This window comes from Telmatherina bonti, assembly GCF_933228915.1.
Source record: "Telmatherina bonti genome assembly, chromosome: 7".
NCBI classification, from domain to species: Eukaryota; Metazoa; Chordata; class Actinopteri; order Atheriniformes; family Telmatherinidae; genus Telmatherina; species Telmatherina bonti.
This window is the reverse complement of record NC_136625.1, coordinates 13,299,028-13,325,264: the sequence shown is the minus strand read 5'-3', so window position 1 is coordinate 13,325,264 and position 26,237 is coordinate 13,299,028. Positions and strand designations below refer to the sequence as shown.

The 26,237-nt window shown below is 40.9% G+C and overlaps 1 protein-coding gene across 1 annotated transcript; it reads left to right on the top strand.

Moving 5' to 3' along the window:
* Positions 1-3,254: 3,254 nt before the first annotated feature.
* On the top strand, positions 3,255-23,590 carry pigk (phosphatidylinositol glycan anchor biosynthesis, class K; the record flags this gene model as incomplete). Its single annotated transcript, XM_079243752.1, has 10 exons — positions 3,255-3,364; positions 3,562-3,615; positions 3,710-3,801; positions 5,324-5,459; positions 7,440-7,551; positions 12,543-12,639; positions 16,642-16,759; positions 19,378-19,488; positions 21,622-21,794; positions 23,479-23,590. Exons 1-10 carry the CDS (start codon positions 3,299-3,301, stop codon positions 23,588-23,590), a joined length of 1,071 nt encoding a protein of 356 aa, XP_079099878.1. The 5' UTR covers positions 3,255-3,298.
* Between the last annotated feature and the right edge of the window lie 2,647 nt (positions 23,591-26,237).

Below are 26,237 nucleotides of genomic sequence, written 5' to 3'. Positions count from 1 at the left end.
CTCTTGCGCGCCGCGGACTTTCCAACTGGATTCCTGCAGGCGATTCCTCCGCGCCACCCTCCTCCTCTATGTGAAGCTCGTCCGCGCTTTGCTTCCAGTACTTACCACCGTGTGTCTGTGTGTGTGTGTGTGTGTGTGTATGTCTGTCTGTCTGCATTGAATAAGCTGCGCGCGTTGTGTGCCAAAATACGCACGCACCGCCTCCACGTGGCGTTTGTGGTTAGTCTTGAAACTTCATGTTTGTATGGAATCAATTAATTAAAGTGTGACCCACAGAAAAATTTCAGTGGTTTTTCTTTTTTTGTCATTAAGAAACAAGCCTTCTAAGCAAGCCCACTGGTTTGTTTTGACTTGTTACTGTTATGACGTCAGCGTGTTTTTATTTCTCTTATGGAAAAAGGCTTAGCTCTACATTTAACAACCTTTTCTAAAAGGAGTATGCTTAGTCTTTCTTTCGTTTTAGCATAACCAAAACATGGCAACCATCCGGTCAGTCTGGCTTTTTATAGGCAACCCAGGAACAGGAATAAGCCCAGTTGATGTCCTGGTTGGTCCCATTGGATTTGATTCTTAAAGGTCCTTAATCTCCTTGACAATTGGACAGCTGACTTTAAGTCGTCCTAGTTATATCACACAATAACTGATGTTAGTTCACTCAGAGAGTGATCTTACCGCATCTGAACATTTTCTGTAGGACTAAAAGCTGAGGTTAAACCAGTTTGGAAGTAATGAGTTACACTGGAAATGAAATAATTGGGACATTTTCAGAGCATATGGCTGCTTTTTTAGATCTCTCTTTTTTTTTTTTTTTGCTTTTTATATTCTACTGTGATGTAGTTGACAGAGGACATTACTGTGATGAGTTCTGTGCAGGCCGTGATTCAGCAGGTCAAAAAGCAGCAGAAGTAGGTGACTGGGATTACAGTGGCTTCCAGCCCTGTAAAGCCCCCCTGCTGTGTGTCAGAACTGATTTTGATGCTGCTTTCCGAGCTGGCCCTCTGCTTGCTGTGCAGTTGTGTTACATTAGAACTGCACACAGACTTTTTTTTTTTTTTTTTTTTTTTTTTTATAACTTCACTTGATGGCTGGGATTAGATACTTGTGAATGTTTCAGCAGAAACATAATGAGCATTTTGATCTGTGTTACCTGTGGTATCCATGTCACTTCTCATTACAGAGGCTCTTACCAATTTCCTGGAGAGGGCGTTTGAATAAAAAGGTGTTTGAGTCATTTGACGTCAAGTCTGTGTTTGCCATTTCTCATCAGGGTACAAGCCATGTCTCACTAAATAACGATTTGCTGAATTAAGTCAGCAGTCAGCTGTAAAATGGAACCTCTCAGATGTTTTTTTTTTTAAGCATCAGTTCTCACAAAAGGCAAAAAACAAAACAAAAAACAAACAAACAAAAAGAAAACACTGAAAGGAGTATTAGCTGGAAAATGCTGTTTGTGTTTTGTATTAATGACATGAAAGCAATGACAGTCAACTGGATGTAATTTAAAACAGAAACATGACAACAAGAACCTTTTCCTGCAGAACTTGCCAAGTGTCTTTAAATATAGAAATTTAATTTGGTGCCGTCTGACATTAATTATTGTTTAGGTTCTCCATGATATTGGGCTTTAGATTGAGTTGTTCACCTTGTAATGAATTATGTGTCGCTTCATGCAGTGATAAGCTCCTCTGTATTATCTGACAAACACATAGCTATTACCAGACTGTCAGTAAACATACCGCAGCACTGTTCCAATGAAGCGAAATGTTCAGCCGCATTTCAGGTCACTGTCACATATAAACAGGCTGTCATATATTATATATGTATTTTTTGTCACCTTCTCTTTAACTTTTACTGAGGTTGTATGCATACAAAGTAGTTTTATTTTCATGTACTGCAAGAGTTTAATTAGTTTTTTTCTTTTCTTTTCTTTTTTTTTTTTTTTTTTACAGCAGAAGAACTAAGCAATAAGAGATTTGAATATTTACCATGAAACTAAAATGAATTCTTCTTGTGTGTGTTTCAAGTTCTATAGGAAACATTTAACTGACTTAATCCTTGAATTTCTGCCTAAAATGAGTTTTATGAATTGTTGAAAAGATTGATTGTGGACCAACTATTTACTATACTGTGACTGAACCCTTCCTGATGCAACAGGACACATTTTGCTGCAGTATCTTGTGCTGGAGTACAGTATGGCTACAAAAATAAATTCCACTTGTGACTGGTCTAAAAGAAATGTTTACAGCTCTACAGCTATGATTGTAGCCTGGAATGAAATGCATTGTTTGAATCTCAAGGATATTTGCTTTTCAGTGGTGTATAGCGTAGGTAGGTACTTGGAAGGGAAACTGGGTAAAATGCATATTTTCTTGTCACATCCCTCCAACAGATTAATAAATAATCACATTTGGATGTGTCTTATCTTTATGTTATTATTCTGACTATACCTTCACAGTATGATAATGTAAGCTCATAGCCATCAGGCAGGAAAAAAAAAAAAAGCAACCCAACAGTTTTAACCAAACTTATCAACTAAACATATGGATTTCCTTTTGATCTGTGTGTTTAAACAGTGGCCTGGAAAGCAGGAGAGTTCAGAAGTTTAACAGCAGAGCATATTAGCAAATTAAGTAGAGCTCCTTAATGAGCATTTACTGTGAAAATGTCATTATCCTGTTTGTTATTCATTCTTTTTCTAATACATTTTCAGCCAAGGTAAATGATAATTGTTTTCCTCACAATTTTCCTTTAGTCCAAGGAGGCTTTGTGAGATCTGACCAGGGAAAACTTATTAAATTAGCCCTTTGGCTAACTCCAGCATATTTAGAAATGTCCTTATTTATTTATCTCTTTATTTTTTAATACATGTTCTGTCCCTGTAATGTTATTTCTTAAAATTAAATAATACAAAAAAAACAAACAAAAAAACAAACAACCAAAACTGCAGTACTTGATCAGAAGAAACAAAAACAGTTATACATCAAGTGAAGACAGAGAATACATTTTCACTATCATCTTCATCACCATCATCAGTGGAAATATATGAGGAAATATATTAAAAAAGAAAAACACCCTCTTTTGATTAAAAACTATCTATCTATCTATCTATCTATCTATCTATCTATCTATCTATCTATCTATCTATCTATCTATCTATCTATCTATCTATCTATCTATCTATCTATCTATCAACTCGTTTTACAAGCTTTTATTTTGAAATGCACACTACCGGAAATTGTTGGTGGGTGGAGCCAGCAGTTTTTACTTCCTTGATGTTCAGTGTTGACAGTGCTGCACAATGAAAATACTCACTATTATAGGATTATTTGCTTTATATATGACAGCTAACAGCATTAACATCGAGGTGAGTTTAATGTCTTTACGTTACTTTAATCATACAGTCGTGTTCGCTTTTTGTTTGGTTTAATTTAACCAAAGACATGTTCTTTTTGTTAGCTTTCTGTGCTAGCATGGGACCTGCAAGGGTTTCTGATGGATTTAATGATTCAGAATGAAGCAAAAACACACGCATATATTTGTTTTCTCTCTTCTGATTGCCAGGACAGCGCGGGGCAGTTCTTCAGCAGCGGTCATACCAACAACTGGGCTGTTCTGGTTCGTATTTGTGAATGTGGACCTCTGCTTTAATGATGGAAGCTGCTGAAATCCATTCCAACTTTTGTTATCTGACCTTCTTATCTATAAACAGGTGTGCACGTCAAGATTCTGGTTTAATTACCGCCATGTGGCCAATACCTTGTCTGTGTACAGAAGTGTCAAAAGACTGGGCATCCCTGACAGGTAAATCATACTACTTTATGTGTCAAGTATTTGACTGTCACTGATAATATCAGCCTAAACTGCAAGTGTGGCATCTGCTAATAAACAAGTATTAGATCATACTGTCTACTGCTTCATTGTAATGATCAGTCTGACAGTTAAGAAGTTGACTGACAGGGAGTCACAATTTAGTTACAATATTTTGGCTTTGATTAGAAGATTTTTATACATTAGTTCACACTTGAAGGCTCCAAATGAGTTGTTTCTACCAGTTGTTTATTAAATATTGATGCTTTCTTTTGTCTTATGGGATTTTAGAATGAAGGTCTAAGAGTTTTAGAGTTTCAATTAGTCAGGAAAAGATACTTTATATTGCTGATACTCTGATCACATTTTCCCCATCATACATGTTGACGTATCCTTAAGCTAGATACTACACCCCCACTATGTCTGCTAATTTATTTTTGCCCATAAAGTCATTTTTTACATGTCTGCTAAATGTATCTAAGATTTTTCCAAAAAATGTCAAATAACTAAGCATGTCATTCAAAAGGTTTGAACTGAAATAGAGAAGAAAGTCATTTTAAAAACATTTAGGTTATTTGGAGCAGTCAAGCGTTGTGCCAGCCTTAACCTGCTTTCCATTTTTATACTCTTCATCACTCACATCACAGTTAAAACATCAGCTGTGTCATTACATGTAAATTTTATTATTGCTAACTATTCCTAGTTATATTTCAAATGATTTAATAGTTGTTTTGGTGGAAAAGGAACTAATGGAAACATCCTAAAAACTGTGCTATAGAGATATTGTTTATGAAGTTACTGCCCTCACTGAGTTGGACTGATATTCTTTTTATAGTTTGCTGTTGACTATTTGTGCTTGCCTGTATCAGTCAATCAAATCAAAGTTACTTTATTCACCCCCGAGGGGAAATTCAATTCAATTTCTTGCAGAAATCTAAATTAAATGTGATAAAGTCAAATCCACAAAGAGCATATTTCTAGCTGTACAACTTCTCTAAATATGCTTTTAGAGGTGATAAACGTGCTGACCCCTTCCATCCAGCCTCTGCAAAGTTGTTCATAAGTCAATCATTTAAGTAACAACTAAGTTGAACAAATAAGTAAATGAACATGGTGGGTTTGAGATGGAAATCCATGGTTCATAAGAAGACGCTACAACATGATCTTATAACCTCAATGTTATTTAAATCTCTTTGTTTTCGATTGTGTTGTTGGGAATATAATCTGTAGTGTGCAAGGTGCATGATATGTATCATATCTATAATACTTAAAGAGTGAACTGACTTTCGCAATGACTTGAAAGATTTTCTACCAAACAACTTTCTCTAGCTGCTCCACATCCCAGCTGAAATGAAGGAAATTGAAATAAGGTCAGACGCGCTCTGATGAGATCCTCTCTTCATGGAGTCTTCCAGTAAAATAGTTGTTTGGTTGATGTCCTGTTTTCCACCTGTCATAGTGTCTGTGCATGAAAAACTGCTCATCTCCCTCTCTCCCCCCCCCCTCTTTCTTGCAGCCACATAGTCCTGATGCTGGCTGATGACATGGCTTGTAATCACAGAAACCCCAAACCTGCCACGGTATTTAGCCACAAAAACATGGAGCTCAACGTGTATGGTGACGATGTTGAGGTGGACTACAGAGGATATGAGGTCAGTTCACTTTGCAGTCCCGCATATCCAAAGCGGCTGCATTTATAAAGCTGTTGGTCATTGCCAGCCTGTTAACTTCATTATAATCTTCTAAAATGAAACAATAAAGGAAAAAGAAAAAACAGATTCTGATTTATGGAACACTGCAATGCACTGAAAAAGACAGTTTGCTTGACTGGAAATTGTTAAGGCAAGGGAAGTTTATTTGTATAGCACCTTTCATGTACAAGACAATTCAAAGTGCTTTACATGAAACATTAAAAGCATTACAGAAAAAAAAGCATAAAAGAAAATGCAAATAATAAAATCATAAATCATATTAATATAATTACAACCAGAATTATGTAAAAGTTACTGTGCAGAAGTCATGCATAGGTGCATAAGAAAAGAAATGTTTTTAATCTTGATTTAAAAGTTTTGGTTAAAGTTTAATCTCCACTGGCAGATTGTTCCACTTGTTTGCAGCGTAACGGCTAAATGCCGCTTCTCCATGTTTAGTCTGGACTCTGGTCTGAGAAGTGTTTTAAACATACGTGGTTTTTTAACATCCTGGTTCATTTTGACGAAGTCCGAACACGCGTTGTTCATGTGCACTCAGTGTGAGCAGCTTGCTTTGTCGCTTTCAGTGCTTCATGAGTCGGCGTATTTACACACTGATGTGAGCTGGAGGAAGTTGCTGGTTGTGACCAGTTAATGAAAATGATTTGTGAAAATGAAAGTGTTTTCTTATGAGATTAAAGCAGAACTCCACTGGGCTGTACTCCATCACTGTCTGGCCAGTTTTACATTTCCTGTGGAAACATAACTGCAGCAAAAGCTGATCATGAAGAAGAAGATGCTAAACAGAAAACAAATGTGCTGAATGGTTTCAGGCTTCATGCCTGTTATGTTACACTTAATCCAGCGACTGCAGATCTGACGAAGATAAGGATGACCAACTCGCGGTCGCAGCCGACACTTAGAGACTAAAGTAGTTTCTTTTTCAGCAAGTTTTTTCTTTTTACTTCTCGTTTGTAAGGTCGGGCATGATGATATGAAACAATTGAGTTTTGCAACTTAACCTCAAGCGGTTATTTTTGCAACATGACTTAATGTTGCTGCGTGCTTTCACAGACCTGTAAAGTTTACTCTGTGACATATTCTGAGTTTTCAGGCTCAGAAGTTCTCCACTGATGACGCACAACTAGGGTGACCAGATCTTCTCTCACCAAATGTGGGACAATGTGAGATTCCACTCTGCCATGTTTATTATTTTGTTTATTTATTTGGATCCACATTAGCCACAGCAGATGCTGCTGCTATTTTTCCTGGGGTCCATGACAAAGTTTAAAAAAAATAAGCTTTCTATTCTGCTCTTTGATAATAAAATTACTAACCAAACATAGCAAATCTGTGATTATAAAGCCTCCCTCTGAGTAGCGCGTTTTTTGTGACTCAGATTTTTGTGCCATTTCACGTGATGTTCTCTGCCGTGTGACACGGAAAAATTACTTTGCAAACCCTCACAATCTCCTCGAACAGGTTTAAGCCAGGAATATATGCTTTCCCAGTCTTTGCCGTAACAACTCTTTCTTTTCCTTTTCGCTGCGATCGCCTCCCTGTCCTCCATGATCAACCGGTGTATTTATTTATTTATTTATTTTTGTTGGTAGGTGCACTGGTGATGTGCATTAAGTCCTGCCTCCTAGTTTGATTGACATGAGTGTAACTCAAAATCAGCAGGTGGTGTGATGTGACAGCTGTCAAATATTTTGCCACACACAATTAGTAAAAGCCAGTTTTGTTTTGATTTGTTTTCCTTCACAAAAGTGAAGACTGGTCGTAACAATGTGGGACAGCGCTCCGTTTTGTGGGACGTGTGAAAAGTAATAGAAATGCAGGACTATCCCGCACAAAGTGTGACATCTGGCCACCCTACGTACAACATCCACTCAGAGTTGTATTAAAACTGTACATAAGTCTGCATTTTATACATCTCAGGTGACTGTAGAAAACTTCCTGCGAGTCTTGACTGGACGGCTCCCCCCCAGCACTCCACGCTCCAAACGCCTCCTCTCTGATGACCGGAGCAACATCCTCATATACCTGACAGGTATTTGTAAACCCCCCTACCCCCCAGACCCAGATTTCTCCTTAACCTTTGCAAGCAGTTTGCTTTGATTGAAGCGCTGTAATTGTATCTTTGTATTTGCCCTTTTCCTTTCTAATATACATAAATTCTTCAAACTGACAACTGAGGAAACATGCTAGCACTATCCTAATTACCTTTAGTTATAATGTAAATGAAGAGAGCGCCGCTGAAAAGGTTTAGAAGGAAATAACTTAGCAGAATGTGGATAAATCCTAATTTGATCTAATTTGATCTTTTTATGATGTTGTTTTGCAACATGAAAGTGTCAACAGAAATCACTCTAATTGCTCTTATGACAGAAATGGTGTTAAACACGACTCGTGTTCTTGTTCAAAAGATTAATGTTCAGTTTAATCAAAGTTAATTAATGTTCCTGAAGATAGCAGAAGTCTTTCTCTCAGGTGAAGTTTGCATTTGAACAACATTTTGCTAGCATACTCATTTTTCCTATTTGGGGAAACAAAGGGGCTTTGTATTGAAAAGCAAAAATAATTTTTAGTTTTAACAAATCTAATTAATTACAGGCTTTGTAATTAATTATTGTCAATTAATTGTATTTTACACAATGAAATTTGCCCCAACAAGCAACATTTTTTTCATTTAAATGGATTTTAAGTGTTTGTCAAAGCAAACAATAGTAAAAGAGATTAACATAATAAACTCAAACTTTATTAATGTCTGGATAAATAAATTTAAGTTTGAAACAGTAAAAAAGAAATACAAAACATCTCTGACCAAAACTGAACAGACCCAAAGTTAAAGTGTCCTTTTAAATACTTTACCTAACAGCTGGAGCTCGTTATTCTCTAAATAAGAGTCTACATCATGTTACAGTAATTTTACTTTATAAATGTTTCATTTACACTCTTCATAAATAGACATTAATATCTGTCAACTTCAGGCAGATCATGCAGCAGAGGTAAACACCTACTGCTCTGACAAAGGTTTAGCCATTTAATGTGTTATTTTTTTTAATGCATTGATGTTTCTGTAATTAATTAATCGTAATTAATGTGTTAAAGTCCCGTCCCTATTTTATATACAAACATTTGAAAATGAAAGTGCGCCCTGCCTTAAAGCCAGTTTTCTATATATCTGGACAATTAAAAGGACAAAAATATTATATTGTCCTTCTTTGTGTCATTCCAACGTCAAATTCTCTTACTCCATTTAACTGTTTAAAAAAATCAGGATGGCTTATATAACCATTTTTTAACAGGCTGTGCAATCCTTAGAGAACCTGCAAAAACTCTCAAAACAACATCTCAGACTCTACAGGCCTCAATTAGCATGTTAAATATGAAAGTACCTCCCGTGGGTTCACCATCTGCGGGAGGAGCCGTAGGGGTCGGGTGCAATGTGAGCTGGGCGGCAGCAAGGGGCGGGGACCCTGGCGGTCCGATCCCCGGCTGCAGAAGCTGGCTCTACGGACGTGGAATGTCACCTCTCTGGTGGGGAAGGAGCCTGAGCTTGTGCGCGAGGTTGAGCGGTTCCGACTAGATATAGTTGGACTCACCTCGACGCATGGCTTGGGCTCTGGAACCAGTACCCTCGAAAGGGGCTGGACTTTCTTCCACTCTGGAGTTGTTCATGGTGAGAGGCGCCGAGCAGGTGTGGGCATTCTCATCAGCCCCCAGCTTGGTGCCTGCACGTTGGGGTTTACCCCAGTGGATGAAAGGGTAGTTTACCTCCGCCTTTGGGTTGGGGGACGGGTCCTGACTGTTGTCTGTGCTTATGCGCCGAACAGCAGTTCAGAGTACCCACCCTTTCTGGAGTCCTTGGAGGGAGTGCTGGAGGGTGCTCCTTCTGGGGACTCCATTGTTCTGCTGGGGGACTTCAATGCTCACGTGGGCAATGACAGTGAGACCTGGAGGGGAGTGATTGGGAGGCATGGTCCCCCCCCTCTGAACCCAAATGGTGTTTTGTTGTTGGACTTCTGTGCTCATCATGGATTGTCCATAACGAACACCATGTTCCAACATAAGAGTCCATATGTACACCTAGCATCAGGATTCCCTGGGCCGCAGTTCGATGATCAATTTTGTAGTCGTATCGTCGGACCTGTGGCCACATGCCTTGGACACTCGGGTGAAGAGGGGGGGTGGAGCTGTCAACTGATCACCACCTGGTGGTGAGTTGGCTCAGGTGGTGGGGGAGGAAGCCGGTCAGATCTGGCAGATCTGGCAGACCCAAACGTGTTGTGAGGGTCTGCTGGGAACGTCTGGCTGAGTCTCCTGTCAGAGCGAGCTTCAACTCCCACCTTCAGCAGAGCTTCGAACATGTCCCGAGTGAGGCGGGGGACATTGAGTCCGAATGGACTGTGTTCCATGCCTCTATTGCTGAGGCGGCCGGCCGGAGCTGTGGCCGTAAGGTCGTTGGTGCCTGTCGTGGCGGCAATCCCAGGACTTGTTGGTGGACACCAGCTGTGAGGGATGCCGTCAAGCTGAAGGAGTCCTATCGGGCCTTCTTGGCCTGTGGGACTCCGGAGGCAGCTGATGGGTACCGACAGGCTAAGCGGCATGCGGCTTAGGCGAGGCCATGGAGAAAGACTTCCAGACGGCTTTGAGGCGATTCTGGTCCACCATCCGGCGGCTCAGGAGGGGGAAGCGGTGCTCCATTGACACTGTGTACAGTGGAGATGGGGAGCTGCTGACCTCAACTTGGGACGTTGTGGGTTGGTGGAGGGAGTACTTCGAAGACCTCCTCAATCCTACCAACACGTCTTCCGATGAGGAAGCAGAGCTGGCGGACTCAGGGGTGGACTCTCCTATCTCTGGGGCTGAAGTCGCTGAGGTGGTCAAAAAGCTCCTTGGTGGCAAGGCCCCAGGGGTGGATGAGATCTGCCCGGAGTTCCTTAAGGCTCTGGATGCTGTGGGGCTGTCCTGGCTGGCACGCCTCTGCAGCATTGCGTGGACATCAGGGGCAGTACCGCTGGATTGGCAGACTGGGGTGGTGGTCCCCCTTGTTAAGAAGGGGGACCGGAGGGTGTGTTCCAATTACAGGGGAATCACACTCCTCAGCCTCCCTGGTAAGGTCTATTCAGGGGTCCTGGAGAGTAGGGTCCGCCGAATAGTCAAATCTCGGATTGAGGAGGAGCAGTGCGGTTTTCGTCCTGGCCGCGGAACAGTGGACCAGCTCTATACCCTCTTTGGGGTCCTGGCCCCAACCAGTCTACATGTGTTCTGTGGACCTGGAGAAGGCGTTCGACCGTGTCCCCCGGGGGCTCCTGTGGGGGGGTACTCCGGGAGTGTGGGGTACTGGACCCCCTTGTAAGGGCTGTCCGGTCCCTGTACGACAGGTGTCAGAGCTTGGTCCGCATTGCCGGTAGTAAGTCGGATTCGTTTCCGGTGAGGGTTAGACTCCGCCAAGGCTGCCTTTTATCACTGATTCTGTTCATAACTTATATGGACAGAATTTCTAGGCGCAGCCGAGGTGTTGAGGGGATCCGACTTGGTGGCCTCAGGATTGGGTCCCTGCTTTTTGCGGATGACGTGGTCCTGTTGGCTTCATCTGGTCGTGATCTCCAGCTCTCACTTGAGCGATTCGCGGCCGAGTGTGAAGCGGCCGGGATGGAAATCAGCACCTCCAAATCTGAGACCATGGTCCTCAGCCGGAATAGGGTGGATTGCCCTCTCCGGGTCGGGAGTCAGGTCCTGCCTCAAGTGGAGGAGTTTAAATATCTCGGGGTCTTGTTCACGAGTGAGGGAAGGATGGAGCGTGAGATCGACAGACGGATCGGTGCGGCGTCTGCAGTGATGCAGACTCTGTGCTGGTCTGTCGTGGTGAAGAAGGAGCTGAGCCTGAAGGCGAAACTCTCGATTTACCAGTCGATCTACGTTCCTACCGTCATCTATGGTCATGAGCTGTGGGTCGTGACCGAAAGAACAAGATCTCGTATACAGGCGGCTGAAATGAGTTTCCTCCGCAGGGTGGCCGGGCTCTCCCTTAGAGATAGGGTGAGGAGCTCGGTCATCTGGGAGGGGTTGAGAGTAGAGCCGCTGCTCCTCCGCATCGAGAGGAACCAGTTGAGGTGGCTCGGGCATCTGGTCAGGATGCCTCCTGGACGCCTCCCTGGTGAGGTGTTCCGACACGTCCCTCTGGGAGGAGATCCCGGGGAAGACCCAGGACACGCTGGAGGGATTATATCTCTCGGCTGGCCTGGGAACGCCTCGGGATCCCCCCCGCAGAGTTGGCAAATGTGGCTGGGGAGAGGGAAGTCTGGGCTTCCCTGCTTAGGCTGCTGCCCCTGCAACCCGACCCCGGATAAGCGGCACGAAGACGAATATGAAAGTACACTGCGTACAGTGAAAAAAGATGGAATGAGGACAGCTTGTTTGGGAAGGTTGTCAGGAAAAAGCTCTTTTCTAAAAAGAGAAGCAAACACAGCTTAACTTTGTAGAATTTGATCTGTTGGTCAGACTGCACAGCACCACCCAGGGAGGAAACCACACATAACACAGCAGAACAAATAACTCATAAAATTATTAAATATTATGGTGGTGAGCTGGGGCCTCATGCACGAACGCTGTGTACGCATCAAAATGTTCCATTCACTATGATCCACGCATGACAGGATGCACAAAAACAGGTTTGCATGGATCTGTGCTCACTGCCATGCAAAGCTTCAACCTTTGATTATAAAAAAACAAAAACCACGTAATTTCTTTCCAAATAAAACCTTGTGAGAATGTTTATTTTAATGTGCAATACTGTAGACCTGATAGCGGTGTTCCTCTTACCGAATGGGATTGTACAGAAAAATATCTATATTCGTCCTTGCTTTGCTGAGAAGACACTTTTGTTGTCAACACCTGAGCTTTTGTATGGAAAACCCCAAAAAGTTTAAAAAAAAAAAAAAATTTAAGTAGGTCATAGTTTTCCTGTTTTGTACCAAATCATTTGGATTATAAATCAAAGGGAAATAAATGATTACGGTAACGTTTCATCCACAGGCCACGGCGGGAACGGGTTTCTGAAGTTCCAGGACTCAGAGGAGATCAGTAACGTGGAGCTGGCGGATGCTTTTGAACAGATGTGGCAGAAACGAAGGTGAATCAAGTTGAAAGCAGCAAAAATGATCAAACGCTAAGCAGCTACTTTAAGTGACTCCAGAAAGCATTGTTCTCCTGCTACATGTCCACTTCATTTCACCTTTCTTTCCCCTGAGGACCATTTAGCTGTAGCAGCATTAAGCTTTGCAACCCGTAGTCAGGTTTTTTGTTGGAGGTACTGATGTGAGTATTATGCCACGAGGTGCTTCAGTCTGTTTTTATCTGCTCTACAAGTCTATTTAGATTTCTTTTATTCCTTATGAACCCTTATTTTGCTAAATCCTGCTGGTTGAAAGAGTAAGGTTGGTGCAAAGTGGCATTTCTGTCAAGTAACTGGTACCAATTCTCAAAAGAAGCATGTCAAGGATCTAAACTGCTGCATGACAAACATACGAAGAGCTCCCCTGAACATGTCTGAGATGCTGCCATCTCTGGTCCTACCCAGAGGAAGTCAGTGTTTCATTTGAAGAATAATTATGAGTATGAGTACAGGGCGACTCACATCAGTCTCACGAGGGCCACAATCCTGCTGGTTTTCAGTATTTCCCTACTCCAACACACCTGACTCAAATTCAATGGATCTAACAGCTTATAAAGTTCTGCACAATGACTCATTAATCTGTGTGATGTGTGTTAGAGCAGGGATACACTGAAAACCTGCAGGGCTGACTGACATCCTTGTAGGAACAAATTGGGTAAAACTGTTATTTTAAGGATGTTAAAGAGTAACATTTTATTTTATAAATAAAAAAAAAAGAGTAACTTTATTAAAGTTTGCATGAAGTATGCTGCATCTGTTAACAGCCAGCATCACTAAAGTGCGTAGAAGGTTGCCCTGACTGTTAAGATGAGGTAGAGGTGTGCACCCAAATGCAGAGAGGAGGTGGAAGCTGAGTAGGTTCCCTGTTAGTTTATTTATCTAACAGGCAGAGGACTAAACTCAGGCTCGAATACAACTCAATGGACCAGCAAAGTAAAACCACACATGAGGGGTATAAATACACTGGTAACGGATGAACTAAATGAACCCACCCAGGTGAACAAACGAACGAACAGAGACAAGACTAAACAGGCAAAACTACAAAATAAAAGAGGAACCCAGAAGTAAGAAAACTATACTATAACACTGTAAATTTCTGTAAATCATACTTTTTAAAATTTTGTTTCAAAGATATGTTATTTTTAAGTTCCTTATATGGTATTAAAATGCTTTAAGCTTATCTAAAACAATATTACATGGGTCCATTGTGAAGGATGTAGAAACATCTTAAAACTAAAGAATATCTCTATCCTGAAAAACCTGAAACCCCAAGCAGGAGCGGATGATCATTCGTTGGTTCTTGGCTGCTGTACAAACATAACAGACCAATGAGAAGAACAATCTGTCATCTGTTGTGGTAAAATAATAAGTGATTTAAAAAGCAACCAGACAAAATGGATCATTTTAGACAAAGATTACAGACATGTTGAGTTTCTGTTTTAAATGAAAAGACTTAGATTAGGTTGCATTTCTTGCAATAAATAGCTTTAATTGCTGCACACATACTGGAAATGCTTTTCAGATAAGGACAGTTAATACAGTTTTTTTTGTTCCATTTATTATTTCAGGAAAACTGGTGTGAAAAAAAATCACCTGTTTAATTATTCCAGAAATTGTGACCTTTTAGAGAATTGCAACTTATTGGTAGATACCTGCCAGAATGATTGGCTAATTCATTCTCCCCTTTTTTATTATCCAAGTTGTATTAAATGATTCATGAATAAAATGATCATAATGTATTTTTGTTCAGGCTGCAGCAGAAGTTAGTTTATTATCTGGTCTTTACTGGAAAACAGTAAACAGCATCTCCGCTGCTTGTAGCTTGTAGCCGTGTGTGTGTGTGTGTGTGTGTGTGTGTGTGTGTGTGTGTGTGTGTGTGTGTGTGTGTGTGTGTGTGTGTGTGTGTGTGTGTGTGTGTGTGTGTGTGTGTGTGTGTGTGTGTGTGTGTGTGTGTGTGTGTTTAGTTAGTTGTCCAAATAACAGCCAGATTTTAAAAGGGTTGCAATTTGGTAGAAAGGAAAAGCAGCACGTTTAAAACCATGCAGAAATAATTAACTTATAAATGAGTCCACACATTATTTCTGCTGAAATTGCCTTGTAATACTCAGGAAAACTGATAGGAATCTTAATTACTGAAATCTGTAATTAGGCTTAACCTTCCCCTCTGGTTTTGTCTGTCATATCTTGGCAGGTATGAACATGAAACATCTCACATAATTTATCTAGTGTGGTATGAAAAAGGTCCTAAATAGTCCATCCTTCTTCTTAACCATATAGTCCAAATATAGGCCGCAGGGAAACTGAAGCCTATCCCAGCATTCACTGGGCGAGTGGCACGGTACACCCTGGACAGGGCGCCAGTCCATCGCAGGGCCAACACAGAGAGAAAAACCACCGTTCACACTGAACACTCACTCCTAGGGACAATTTAGAGCAACCAATTAACATGCTTGTCTTTGGAAGGTGGGAGGAGACCAGAGTACCATACACAGTATACACACAGGAGCATACATGGGAAGAAACATGCAAACTCCACGCCTAATGGCCACTGTTTAAACTCAGCCGAGGCTTGAACCAGCGACCTTCTTTCACCCATTCACACACACACATTTAAATCCTGATATATGATTAAATCCTGACCGTATATGAAAGCTGGACGGAGCCTTCGGCGGTTAAAAGTGAAGCCTATGCGGAAGTGCATAAAACTGCAGTTCCCCCTTCATCCACTAGGGGCTGCAAAAGAGCGCAAATCCCCATAGACTCCCATGTTAAAAAGACCAACTTCACAGCAGAAATAAACATGTTTACAGCCTGGTACAAAAATCCATTTTCGGTTTCTAGGTCAGGTTTACGTTCATGACAACTGTGGGGGGGAGCAAAATTTTTTTTTTTTTAAAGTAATTTAATCTTGAAGTTCGGCATATTTAGGGGTGTGTTCTTTTGATTGACAGGTACCCAACCTCATTTTCAAGTAAGAAGAACGTAGAACAACTGCAGTTTTTTTCAGCCGGTTAACAACATGACTTAGCTTTAGCCCGCTTACCTCCATTAGCTGGTCAGCTCCTGTTAGCTCATGGTTAGCGCTTAGCTACAGAAAGCTCAGAATTCACTCAAATTCGCTCAGAATTCGCTCAATGTCAATCATCCACCATGATGCTCACAGCCCGCCTCTCAGCTCCACCTCTTTGCTCATAATCACTCATAATCAAGTTTTACCGCATTCACATTGTTAAGCAGCTGTTTTAACTCCTCATGTCACACACCTAATGTCACTGTAACAGACAGTTTTACTGTTAGACAAATTCTAGTATGAATTATTAAAAAAAAAAAAAAAAAAAGGCGCTTTCCCCTGTCTGTAAATAGAGCTATGATGCTTTGTAATGCGCTGCTTTGGACCTGTGATCAGTAAATCACAAGTCTCTAAATGAGCTGGCACCTTTCCGCTGCGAGTGCCTCCATTGTCCTCCAAACCAATCATCATCAACAAGAGTGTGTCTGTGTTACAGTCAGGCCACAGGCTGCTGGATAAAAGCTTAGTGACGCCAGCTTTGAGGCTGATGTGATAATTGCAAGCTTGAACTGCCAAATTACAGCCACATCCCTCCATTGTCCCCAAACCGCCTCAATTCAGGCATCTGGATTAAAAAAAAGATCTCTCTGAACGAGGGAAAGACACTGTAGTGACGTGTGTTTTTTTTTTTTTTTAATAGAGAGGAAACAGTAAGATAGACGGAAGGGAGTGGATAAGATGCTGTGTGGGAGTGTTGAGAGAGACTCAATGGAGCTGGTTTTACTTGGTTGCTATGGTAACTGCAGTGTGAGAGATGGTTTGGAGGTTGGTGCGAAAACAGTTTATGGGAGCAAATGGATGAGTGTAATGCCAGCTGTGTGTTTGCTGATTTGTTTGATTTAAAAAAAATAAATAAATAAATAAAATGTCTGCCTTGCATGTGCATCCAGGTACAACGAGCTGCTCTTCATCATCGACACCTGCCAGGGGGCCTCCATGTACGAGACATTTTACTCTCCAAACCTCATGGCTTTGGCCAGCAGTCAGGTTGGAGAAGACTCTCTGTCGGTGAGTGACTTCCTGTCATCATCTTCCTGTCCGGGGTCAGGTCAGGTCCGTGGGCAGCAGCCTAAGCAGGGAAGCTTCCAGCATGTCTTGTGTCTTCCCTTGGGTTTTCCTCCCGCAGGGACGTGCCTGGAACACCTCACTAGGGAGGCGTCCAGGAGGCATCCAAACCAGATGCCCGAGCCACCTCAACTGGTCAACCTCTCGATGATCAAGCTCCTCACCCTATCTCTAGGGGAGAGCCCGGCCACTCTGCAAGGGAAACTCATTTCAGCCGCCTGTATACGAGATCTCGTTCTTTCGGTCACGACCCACAGCTCATGACCATAGGTGAGGGTAGGAACGTAGATCGACTGGTAAATCGAGATCTTCGCTTTCTGGCTCAGCTCCTTTACCATGACCGATCAGCGCTGATTCCGCATTCCTGCAGACGCCACACCAATCCACCTGTAGGTCTCACGCTCCATCCTTCCCCCAGTTGTGAACAAGACCTCCACATATTTAAACTCCACTTGAGGCAGGACCTGACTCCCGACCCGGAGAGGGCAATCCACCCTATTCCGGCTGAGGACCATGGTCTCAGATTTGGAGGTGCTGATTCCCATCCCAGCCGCCTCACACGCGGCTGTGAATCGCTAAAGCGAGAGCTGGAGATCACAACCAGATGAAGCCAACAGAATCATATAATCCACAAAAAACATAGACCCAATCCTGAGGCCACCAAACCGGATCCCCTCAACACCTCGGCTGCGCCTAGAAATCCTGTTCATAAAAGTTGCTTTCATCATTTATGCAAGGTTTAATTGAACTCCTCCATCAGGTTGCCAGTTTTGCACTGAACCGGGCAGATTGACTTCGTGTTAAAACTGAAGATGTTATAGAGCCTGTTATCCCTCCGGCTCTTGTTCTCAGAGTTCCAGTGTTTTTTATTTATTTATTTTTTTTTTTTATTAAATCCTCTCATCATACTTCAGTTCAAACAATCTTCAGAAGCTAAGCTTACTTTTGCTGCATCAACGTGATCAGTTTTTCAGAAAGTTGGATGTCGTCTACAGGGTCTCTCAGAGGTTTTCTTTGCTTGACTCTGTTTCAGGTCAGCAACCAGAACTAAATCCTGCACCAGGCTCAGAGTTTCACCCATAAACATAGTGGTGGAAGTAAAACCTACTAAATTCCCAGCATGTTATTTAGTCCTCTCTGTCTCAGTCATCTCCAGTTAGCTGTCTCCAAAAACTTTATTTTATTTTACTTTATTTATTTAATACTTATTTAACAAAGTAAAATCAGTTGAGAACAACTTCTCATTTATAACGATGACCTGACAAAAACCTGTCACATTGTTATGGCTCAATCAGCTGGACAGACGGAGCACATGGAGAGCTGCAGCAGTTTAGTAAAGTCCAGAGTGAATGAGGAGAGAATTCAGATAATGACAAACTTTTCTGTAATCAACCATCAAATCTTCATCATTTCCTTCTCAAACCGCCTCCACATAGAACAACAGGCAATCAAGTCTGATTGAGTAGAAATAAAACACTATTGTGACCATTTCACAGTGGTTATGTTGTAAGAGACAAATAAAATCTGAAATAAACCTGATTTTACCATCTGTTTGGGCAGTTTCTGATCAGCATGACATCCCTGATGCTTCGGCACAGACTTTCAGAGAGGAGCGGCACGCCTCAGCAAGCTTCATTTGCCAAATTACCCAGCTCAGAAAAGTAAAGACACCTGGGCTGAAACAAAGCTTGCCTCCTTTAAAATAGCAGTAAGCCGGTAAACTTTTAGCTGCTGTTGATGGAAATGTGTCTTTGCTTTACATTTTACCTTACTATGTCAAGCCAAACTGGCCACAGCATCAGGAAAATACCTCTTCATCTTCTATGTCTCTTACATGACCCATCTTACCGTTTACCCAGGATACACTGCTTTAGCATTAGTCTGTACTTTCATATATAAAATACTTCATTTCTGTACAAATTCCTGTAAAAAAGAAAAATAAGAAAGAAATGTTGCCTTAACAAACGTTCTTCTCTCACTATTCTTTCACTTTGCCCTGTCAGTATGAAAGATGATCCATTAAATGATCTTTACAGTCTTTCAAAACCTCACAAAAGGATATTTGTAGCAAATTTATTGTACTTAATGTTAAAACCTAAACCTAATTTATGTAAAAACTACTAAATACTTTAGATTTTTGTGTGTAGTGTACTCTACACAGCACATACTTAAACTCAAAACTTTATCTACATTTGATATGTTTCTTCATAACAATACACAACATAAGTAGTCATTACACACATTACTGCCTCTGTCATTGCCGTGGCATGTTTAGGAGCGAGGCAAAAAATCAGTTGTTTAAGGCAGAGTTGATGGAACAAGAACTAGTCTGGTTCTCGTGCTCTTTGGAATTAAAAACCAACGTAAAAACATGGATCTTTAAAAGAGATGCTTGTGTATTTAATGTGGCTTACATCTCCTCATTAATACGTACCGCTTTCCTTAAAAACGTACAATATCTAGAAAGTATCGTACAAATATATAAGGTGATTGCAGCTGTCGACAACACTAGCATGTCACTACCGGTAACAATAGTGTCTAATGATCTTTCTCTGCTCCAGCACCAGCCAGATTTGGGCATTGGAGTCCATTTGATGGACCGCTACACCTTCTATCTGCTGGAGTTCCTGGAGGACATCCACCCTGCAAGCAAAGCCAACATGAATGATCTGGTGAGGATGTGTTTCTGTGTGCGCGCTTATCTCAGCTTCTGTAAAGTTACTTATTCTGAAATAAATCAAAAGATTCCAGGATGCTCCTGCAGCTTCTCAGTTCAAAGTCCTAAAAATACATGATGCTTTTAGCACCTAAGTTGTCCTGTATTGTATCATCTGTTATTCTGTAAAAATGTTCTTCACTGATTCTTGTGGAAATTAGTTTTTTTTAATCCATATTATAATGTGCAACAACTTTCTTTTTATTTTCACGTTTCATTCCCCCAGATACACCACACTCCGTGTGTCGAAATGTGTCCAAATTCACAATTTTGCTTCCACAAAGAGCTCTTAGTAAAGAGGTAATTATGTGGAAAGCTTTTGTGATTCCAATATTTAATCGTATTGGAATCAGTTGCTGACCGAGCAGCTGCTTTAACAAGTTCATTTCCCCTCTGCAAGAATATTTAAAGTGTCTCTATTATGCACATTTCACTCTAATTTATTTTAATAAGCAAGTCTAGAAGAGGAAGAAATAATCAATCATTTTTCACAAATCCTTTCATTCATTTTGTATTGATCCTCCTCTCAGATCAGCCTCTCTGAGAAACAAGCGAACAGAGAAGGCTCCGCCCTCTGTCCTGCCTGCAGGCTGCGTCTGATTGGTCAGCTCGTAGGATTAGTTACGCTGAGCAGTGAAGGTGGGCGTGGCTTTCTTCTTGTGAATGTGCACAACCTAGAGAATATGGCCAATCACTGAGTCCCTCCACCGAGACGTACCTTAAATTTTGAAGTAGAAAAAAACTCTCTAAAACACAATAGTTTCTGTTGCCATGGAAACTGCACGTAAAGAGAGCTGGAAAACTCAAACACGCGTTTAGGTGATCAAAAAATGGTGCTGCTAACATTTCTGATGAGTATTTAATACTATAACACTGTAGAAAGCTCAGAAAAGTAGAAAATAGCAGCATAGAACCTCAAAGTCTCATTTCATTTCATCTACATTTGAAAATGTAGTCGTCTTGCATCCAAAGTGACAGAATACGACGCTGATAATGGCCCACATTCAGCGAGCAGCTGTACGGACACGTCAGCACGACGACCAGGAGCGTGTTCTGCATCTGCATGCAGCTGACTTCACTCACGTTGGTTTTTATTGAAGATTTTGCTTAAAGTTTCGCTAGAAGGTGTGATTTATGTCTAGTTTTTAAAAATTCGGCTAATAAGGAAATAGTTTCCAATACAGATTGAAAAAGTTTGAAGTTTCTCAGTGAGTTGTTTATTTACACATTATGGTTTGTTTCACTGGTTACTGTAAATTTTACAGACAAGAAAAGAAAAAAAAGAAAAATGATGGCAGCTTGCGAAACACAACGCGCTATAAGACAGGAAACATTTTTGTATGTGTGACAGTGTGACATATGTTTTAACAGTGTGTTAGTACCTAAACTAGAGAGGCGTAATCTCACTGATCCATCAGGTGTCATAAAGTCGTGGTCCCGAAGGAGTCAGAAAGTCACACTGGACCCGTGCACACTAGAAACAGAATGTCTAATTCTGTTGCACATTATTTGTCTTTGATGCATGTCTATGGAGATGGTGAGTTCAGGTTGCTCTGGGCCATGGCTCGGCCTCAGCAGCATCTCCCCTTTCATCTGTTACACTCCTGCAGAGTTGCACTGGGCCTGGGGAATCGCTCTTTATCTGCAGCAACAGGAGTTCTACTTAAAACACCTCAATTCATTGTTCAGTCAGTGCACTTTTCTTAGAGCCAATCATTTGTTCTGTTTCTTCTGTTTTCATGGATGCACTCTTTGTTTCAGTTTGTTTTGTGGAATTAAGGATCAATATTATCGACAATTTCCTCTTTTAAAGTTGATTTTGAGAGAGGCTTACACAGCCACTTGGCTGATAGGGATTATTTTCACCTTGGGTTTATTAATTTAGGTTTCTTTTCAAATAATGACAGCATACTTTTTGTTAGAGATGCAGGTAAGATCAAATAAACAAACAGTGAAACACAAACACCTGAAAAAAGTGACAATAACATGGAATCTGGCTCTCAGTCTTGTTTGACACAACTAGCTATGGTTAAAAGTGTGCATTCCTATTAAGTTTTATTTCTTAATTTGTTTTTCTCTGTTTCCCTAGTTTAAAGTTTGTCCCAAAAGTCAGTGTGTGTCCACTCCAGGCCACCGTACTGACCTGTTCCTGAGGGATCCAGGCAGTGTTCTCATCACAGACTTCTTTGGGAGTGTCCGAAAAGTGGAGATCACCACGGAGGCCATAAACTTAACCGAGCCTATAAAGCAAGTGGATGACCGGTAAGTTTGTCCCACTCAAATGACACGATGGTGAATTTTGAGGGAAAAAAATTGAATAAAAATGTTATTTTCCATCTTAATCAAAGGAAAGGGGTTTTTTCTTTCTGCAATATCTGCAACAATCTCCATTTTAACTTGCCAATAAAAACTATTTGAAGTGTATTTTTTTGCGATTGCCCCTTGCAAATCACATCCTTCAATTAAGAAATGCATTTTATTTTATGACTGTGCAGAAAACAGCAATAACTTTAAAGCAGCTAGAAGATTTTCACCACAATACAAACAAAACAAAACACTTGCAAGTTTATATAACACTTTTAACATTCAAGGTCCAACAAGCTGACTTTCATTGTTTGGGGTGGTTTAGAAAGAACCCGGATTATAAGAAAAACCTTAATTAAGGTCATCTTCTGTGCGTTTAATTGAAGCACCACAGGCTCAATCCGTTTTATGTTTAACTCACAGCCAACAAGGCTTTGATTTCAGTTTAGAACGTCTCTCATCGGTATATTGATTTCTCCACTAATGATGTGTTGAGTGGCCTGTTTCTGGGAGAGTAAGCCACTCATTGGATGCCATTATGACTATTGTGTGGATAATTCAAGAGCTAATTGTAAGGCTGACCAAAGACATGATTGCCTGAGGTAATTATACGGGTCTTTTAGATTCTATTTACAGCTTTTTATTATTGGTAAAGAGCGGAGTAAAGATTATAATTAGACACTTTCTTTGTGTGGCTTTTGGTTGTTATTCTGTCAGTCTTAATGAAGGTGAAGAGTTAGCTGCTACATTTGTTCTTAGTTGTTTCTGCTGCTCCCCTTGTGGTGATGACATGCATGGATATCAGGTTCCATACTCTCATGTTGCTGTGATGCATCCTTTCAGTCACTAGATGGCTTCGTAGAGCTGTCTAACTCTGTTACATGTGGCTTAACGTTGGCTTTCCCACAGTGAAAGATTAAGTCCATTCCAAACATAATCATCAGGAAGAAACACACAACTAAGGCATGCGCTAATAAATGAATGCATATAAATATGGCAGTTCTTCATAAATGGAGTAATTAGACTGTGGAAAGGACCTAGTTTCATGTGTCTACTGAAAGATGTGAGGGAAATTAAAACTTTGCTCAAGCCTCGTCCCCACACCCCCACCCCCCCATTCACCACACACTTTAATTAATTTTATTAAGCTAGGTTTAATTGAACCACTGGGGGGCATTAAAGAATCCAATGTGACTGGCTACTAATTAGTAATTACAGGCAAATGCAATACAGATTTTAGTCTTTGGCTGTTTTCACCCCAGGCTGGTTAGCCATTGCACAAAGCTTCCCCTATTACTTGATTATTGATTTAGGCTAACACATTAAGGCTGGCACAATGTGAAAACACAGCACAGTTGTTATTGAGCTGACTGCACCACTAATTCAGACCTAGAAAGAGATGTTTCGTCTCCATTTCTGATGCAAGAATCCAGCAATCCCTTAATTCATTTGATGTTTAACAGAGCAAAGTTTACTGATGCGCCAAAGCACCAGCAGCATCAATCTCTTTACTTTTAAGAATTATAAAAAAAAAACACTTTCGTAAAAGTTGAAAGATCTTTGGGAGCCAAATGGGGCTTTCTGTCATGTTCTATGTCACATCAGAGTGTTTCTGTGGCCTCATTCAGTTGATATAACATAGAGGGCTGTTTTCTGTGCTTCTCACGCGCCTGGGCTTCATCTTAGCCACAGGCAAACTGGAAGGTGTGGGGCGCAATGATATTCTGAGGAAGCCCGTGACCTCTTTATTATAAAGTCACCGAATGATTAGCATTTATGTAATCTTTAAAGTTTAAGGTATTGACTATGGATTTAAATTGTTGGACACATCTACAGAAAGGGAAAAAAAGTGAGTTAAAAGCTGCGTGTTTAGATAACATGTAGATTTTCTATAACATAAATGCCTGTGCACGTTTGTACATTTTAACTTCTCTTTCATTATCTGATTAAATGTCAAACAGCACTTTTTACATGATCTGCCTTAGATTAGATTACAGCACAGATGATAGAGTTAGCTTGCTGGTCATGCCAGCTATGAAAAAGGTCTCGTTTTACTCAGCTGACCAGTTCCAGGAACGCAGAACTTAAAGGATTGCGTTTGTTACTGTAAACCCCATTTTCCCCCCTGTGTTTGGGAAAAAATATTGACAGGTTTAAAAGTCTTTGCAATCAGATACTTATTCAGCAAGAATACCATGACTGGTTAAAGTTAGCAGGAGTGAGAGACAGAGGGAAATCACACAACAGAGTTAAAGTGCTTGTATTTGCAACCGACACGGGGAGGTTGGTCTTCATCTGAAGGCGTCTCTGCTGCAGTTTCACAGAATGAAAAGTTCTCAAATAAAACCCCATGAAAGATAAGTTGTAGAAAGACTATTTGCATCTCTAAACTGATGATGCAGCCTACCCGAAGGGGTCAGGAACATCTTAACGTTGTGATTAGTTCCACACATTGATGGAAATAGTCCTGTCAGTATATAATACTGTCTTTTCTGAAGAGGAATGCTGCTCCACAAACACAGGAACCCGCTTCAGAGTGTGTGGAAGTCATTTAATTGACTGAAGTACCTCACATAAATGGTGATGAACATCATCACCAGATGGGAATGCAGGAAATGCATGAGAGCAGTGCTGTTTGCTTTAGAGCTTCTGATCATTTCCCCACTTCAAGCAAAACACACAAACAAGGTGTCAGCAACGTCTGTCGCGTCATCGTGGACTAAAACTCTGTGAGCTAGCAGCCAAACAGTAGCAATAAAAATCACAAAATCATAAAGGTTGTGTCATGTTCACAGTCTTGTGGACAAAATTTTTATTCCATCTCTGCTAATGTGTACTGCTGTGACTTTCCCATTGTTTGAAATGAATCATGAAGGTCCTGGTGGTTTCCATGGAGATTTTTATGGTCAAGTATTCCCTCTTTTTGGTTTTCACAGGAAAAAAATCTGTTTTTTTTTTCCTTTTGGGAGGAGATTACTCTTTATATTTTCCACTGTGTTCCAGGTGAATTCACTCTAAAACAGTAACACATATCTAAATTCTGACATTTCTCTAATAGTTTCGAATGTCTTAATTTCCTTTTGAGGCCAAAATTTTGCAAACAGCCCATGTAGTTGTGAAGAGATACTTCATGTGTTTTTGGTATGTAATTTCAGATATTAGGCAGAAGAAAAGGTCTTGTCAAGAGTTAAATGAAAGTAGTGGATCTTCCACTAGTTTGATTTTTTTTTTTTCCCTTTGGCTTTGGATACTGATCAGAATCATTTAAGACCGTCTCAGAAAGGTACTTGCATTTTAAACAAGGTACAAACACAAGAATTATTGCAGCTATTAAGCTGTGGTCAGTCATGGCTTCACCTGCAGACATTGTCGAGCATATACATATTATACACTCAAGGGAGAATAGGAATTACCTTAAAGGGAAAAAAAGGTATTTTCTCTTTAATTTAAACTCTGCTGTTTGATTTCAAACTCTTGCTCATACGGATGAAGAGTTAAATTTTGTCAGTAAGTAGAACCACACACCAATTTGACTTTTTTAAATAGCTGAATCTTTTATTTACTTTCTGGCTCCAGCTTCATTGGAATATGGCCGGGCTATTCAAGTTGGTCCCTAAAGGGCCATAAAGATACTGCAGGTTATCATTGTGTCCCTGCTCCAACACACCTGACTCTTCTGAGTCACTGTGCAGAACTCTGGATCTGTTTCATTAGAGTCCGGTGTGTTGGACTACTGAAACACTGAAATCCTGCAGGGCTGCAGCCATTGTGGGACCGGATTTAATAACCCTGGGGTATGATATTAATAGTTAAAGGGGTTTACAGCTTCCTGTAAACATATTAATAAGTCGAGCCAACAAATAAAAATCAGTCCTTGCAGTTGAATCATGTCAAGAGGAATAGAATGAAGTAAAACTGATCTCATGATTTGGCATTTATTTATTTATTTATTTACAGAAATCGTGCCTTGTAACTTTTGCCAAAGAGAACACAGGTCAGGATGTTTATGAGACCTTCAGCCGGATGCTAAGATTAAATAATGGTGTTTCATAAGACCTATAAATGGGTTGCAGAGAGTCCTCAGTGTCCCCACAGTTATACACTCTGAAACAAGCTGTTATAAAATGTAGTGCTGCTTTAATCCACTTTTGTCAGCCCATACAAGCGTTCTAACAAGAGGAGCAGGATATTTTGAGAAGGTGGGTGCATGCCTGCTAAATCCTTCTATAACTCCCATCTCTAAACATTTTTGTTTTACCTCAGAGCCAGCTCCATTAAAAGAGTGCCACTTGATGGAGAGTATTTTTTTAATGGACACAGGCTCGGTACTGTTATGGCACCATGTAGTGACACACTTGCAGCCATAGGTGGGTGTTAACCGTAACACATCCTCCTGCAGGT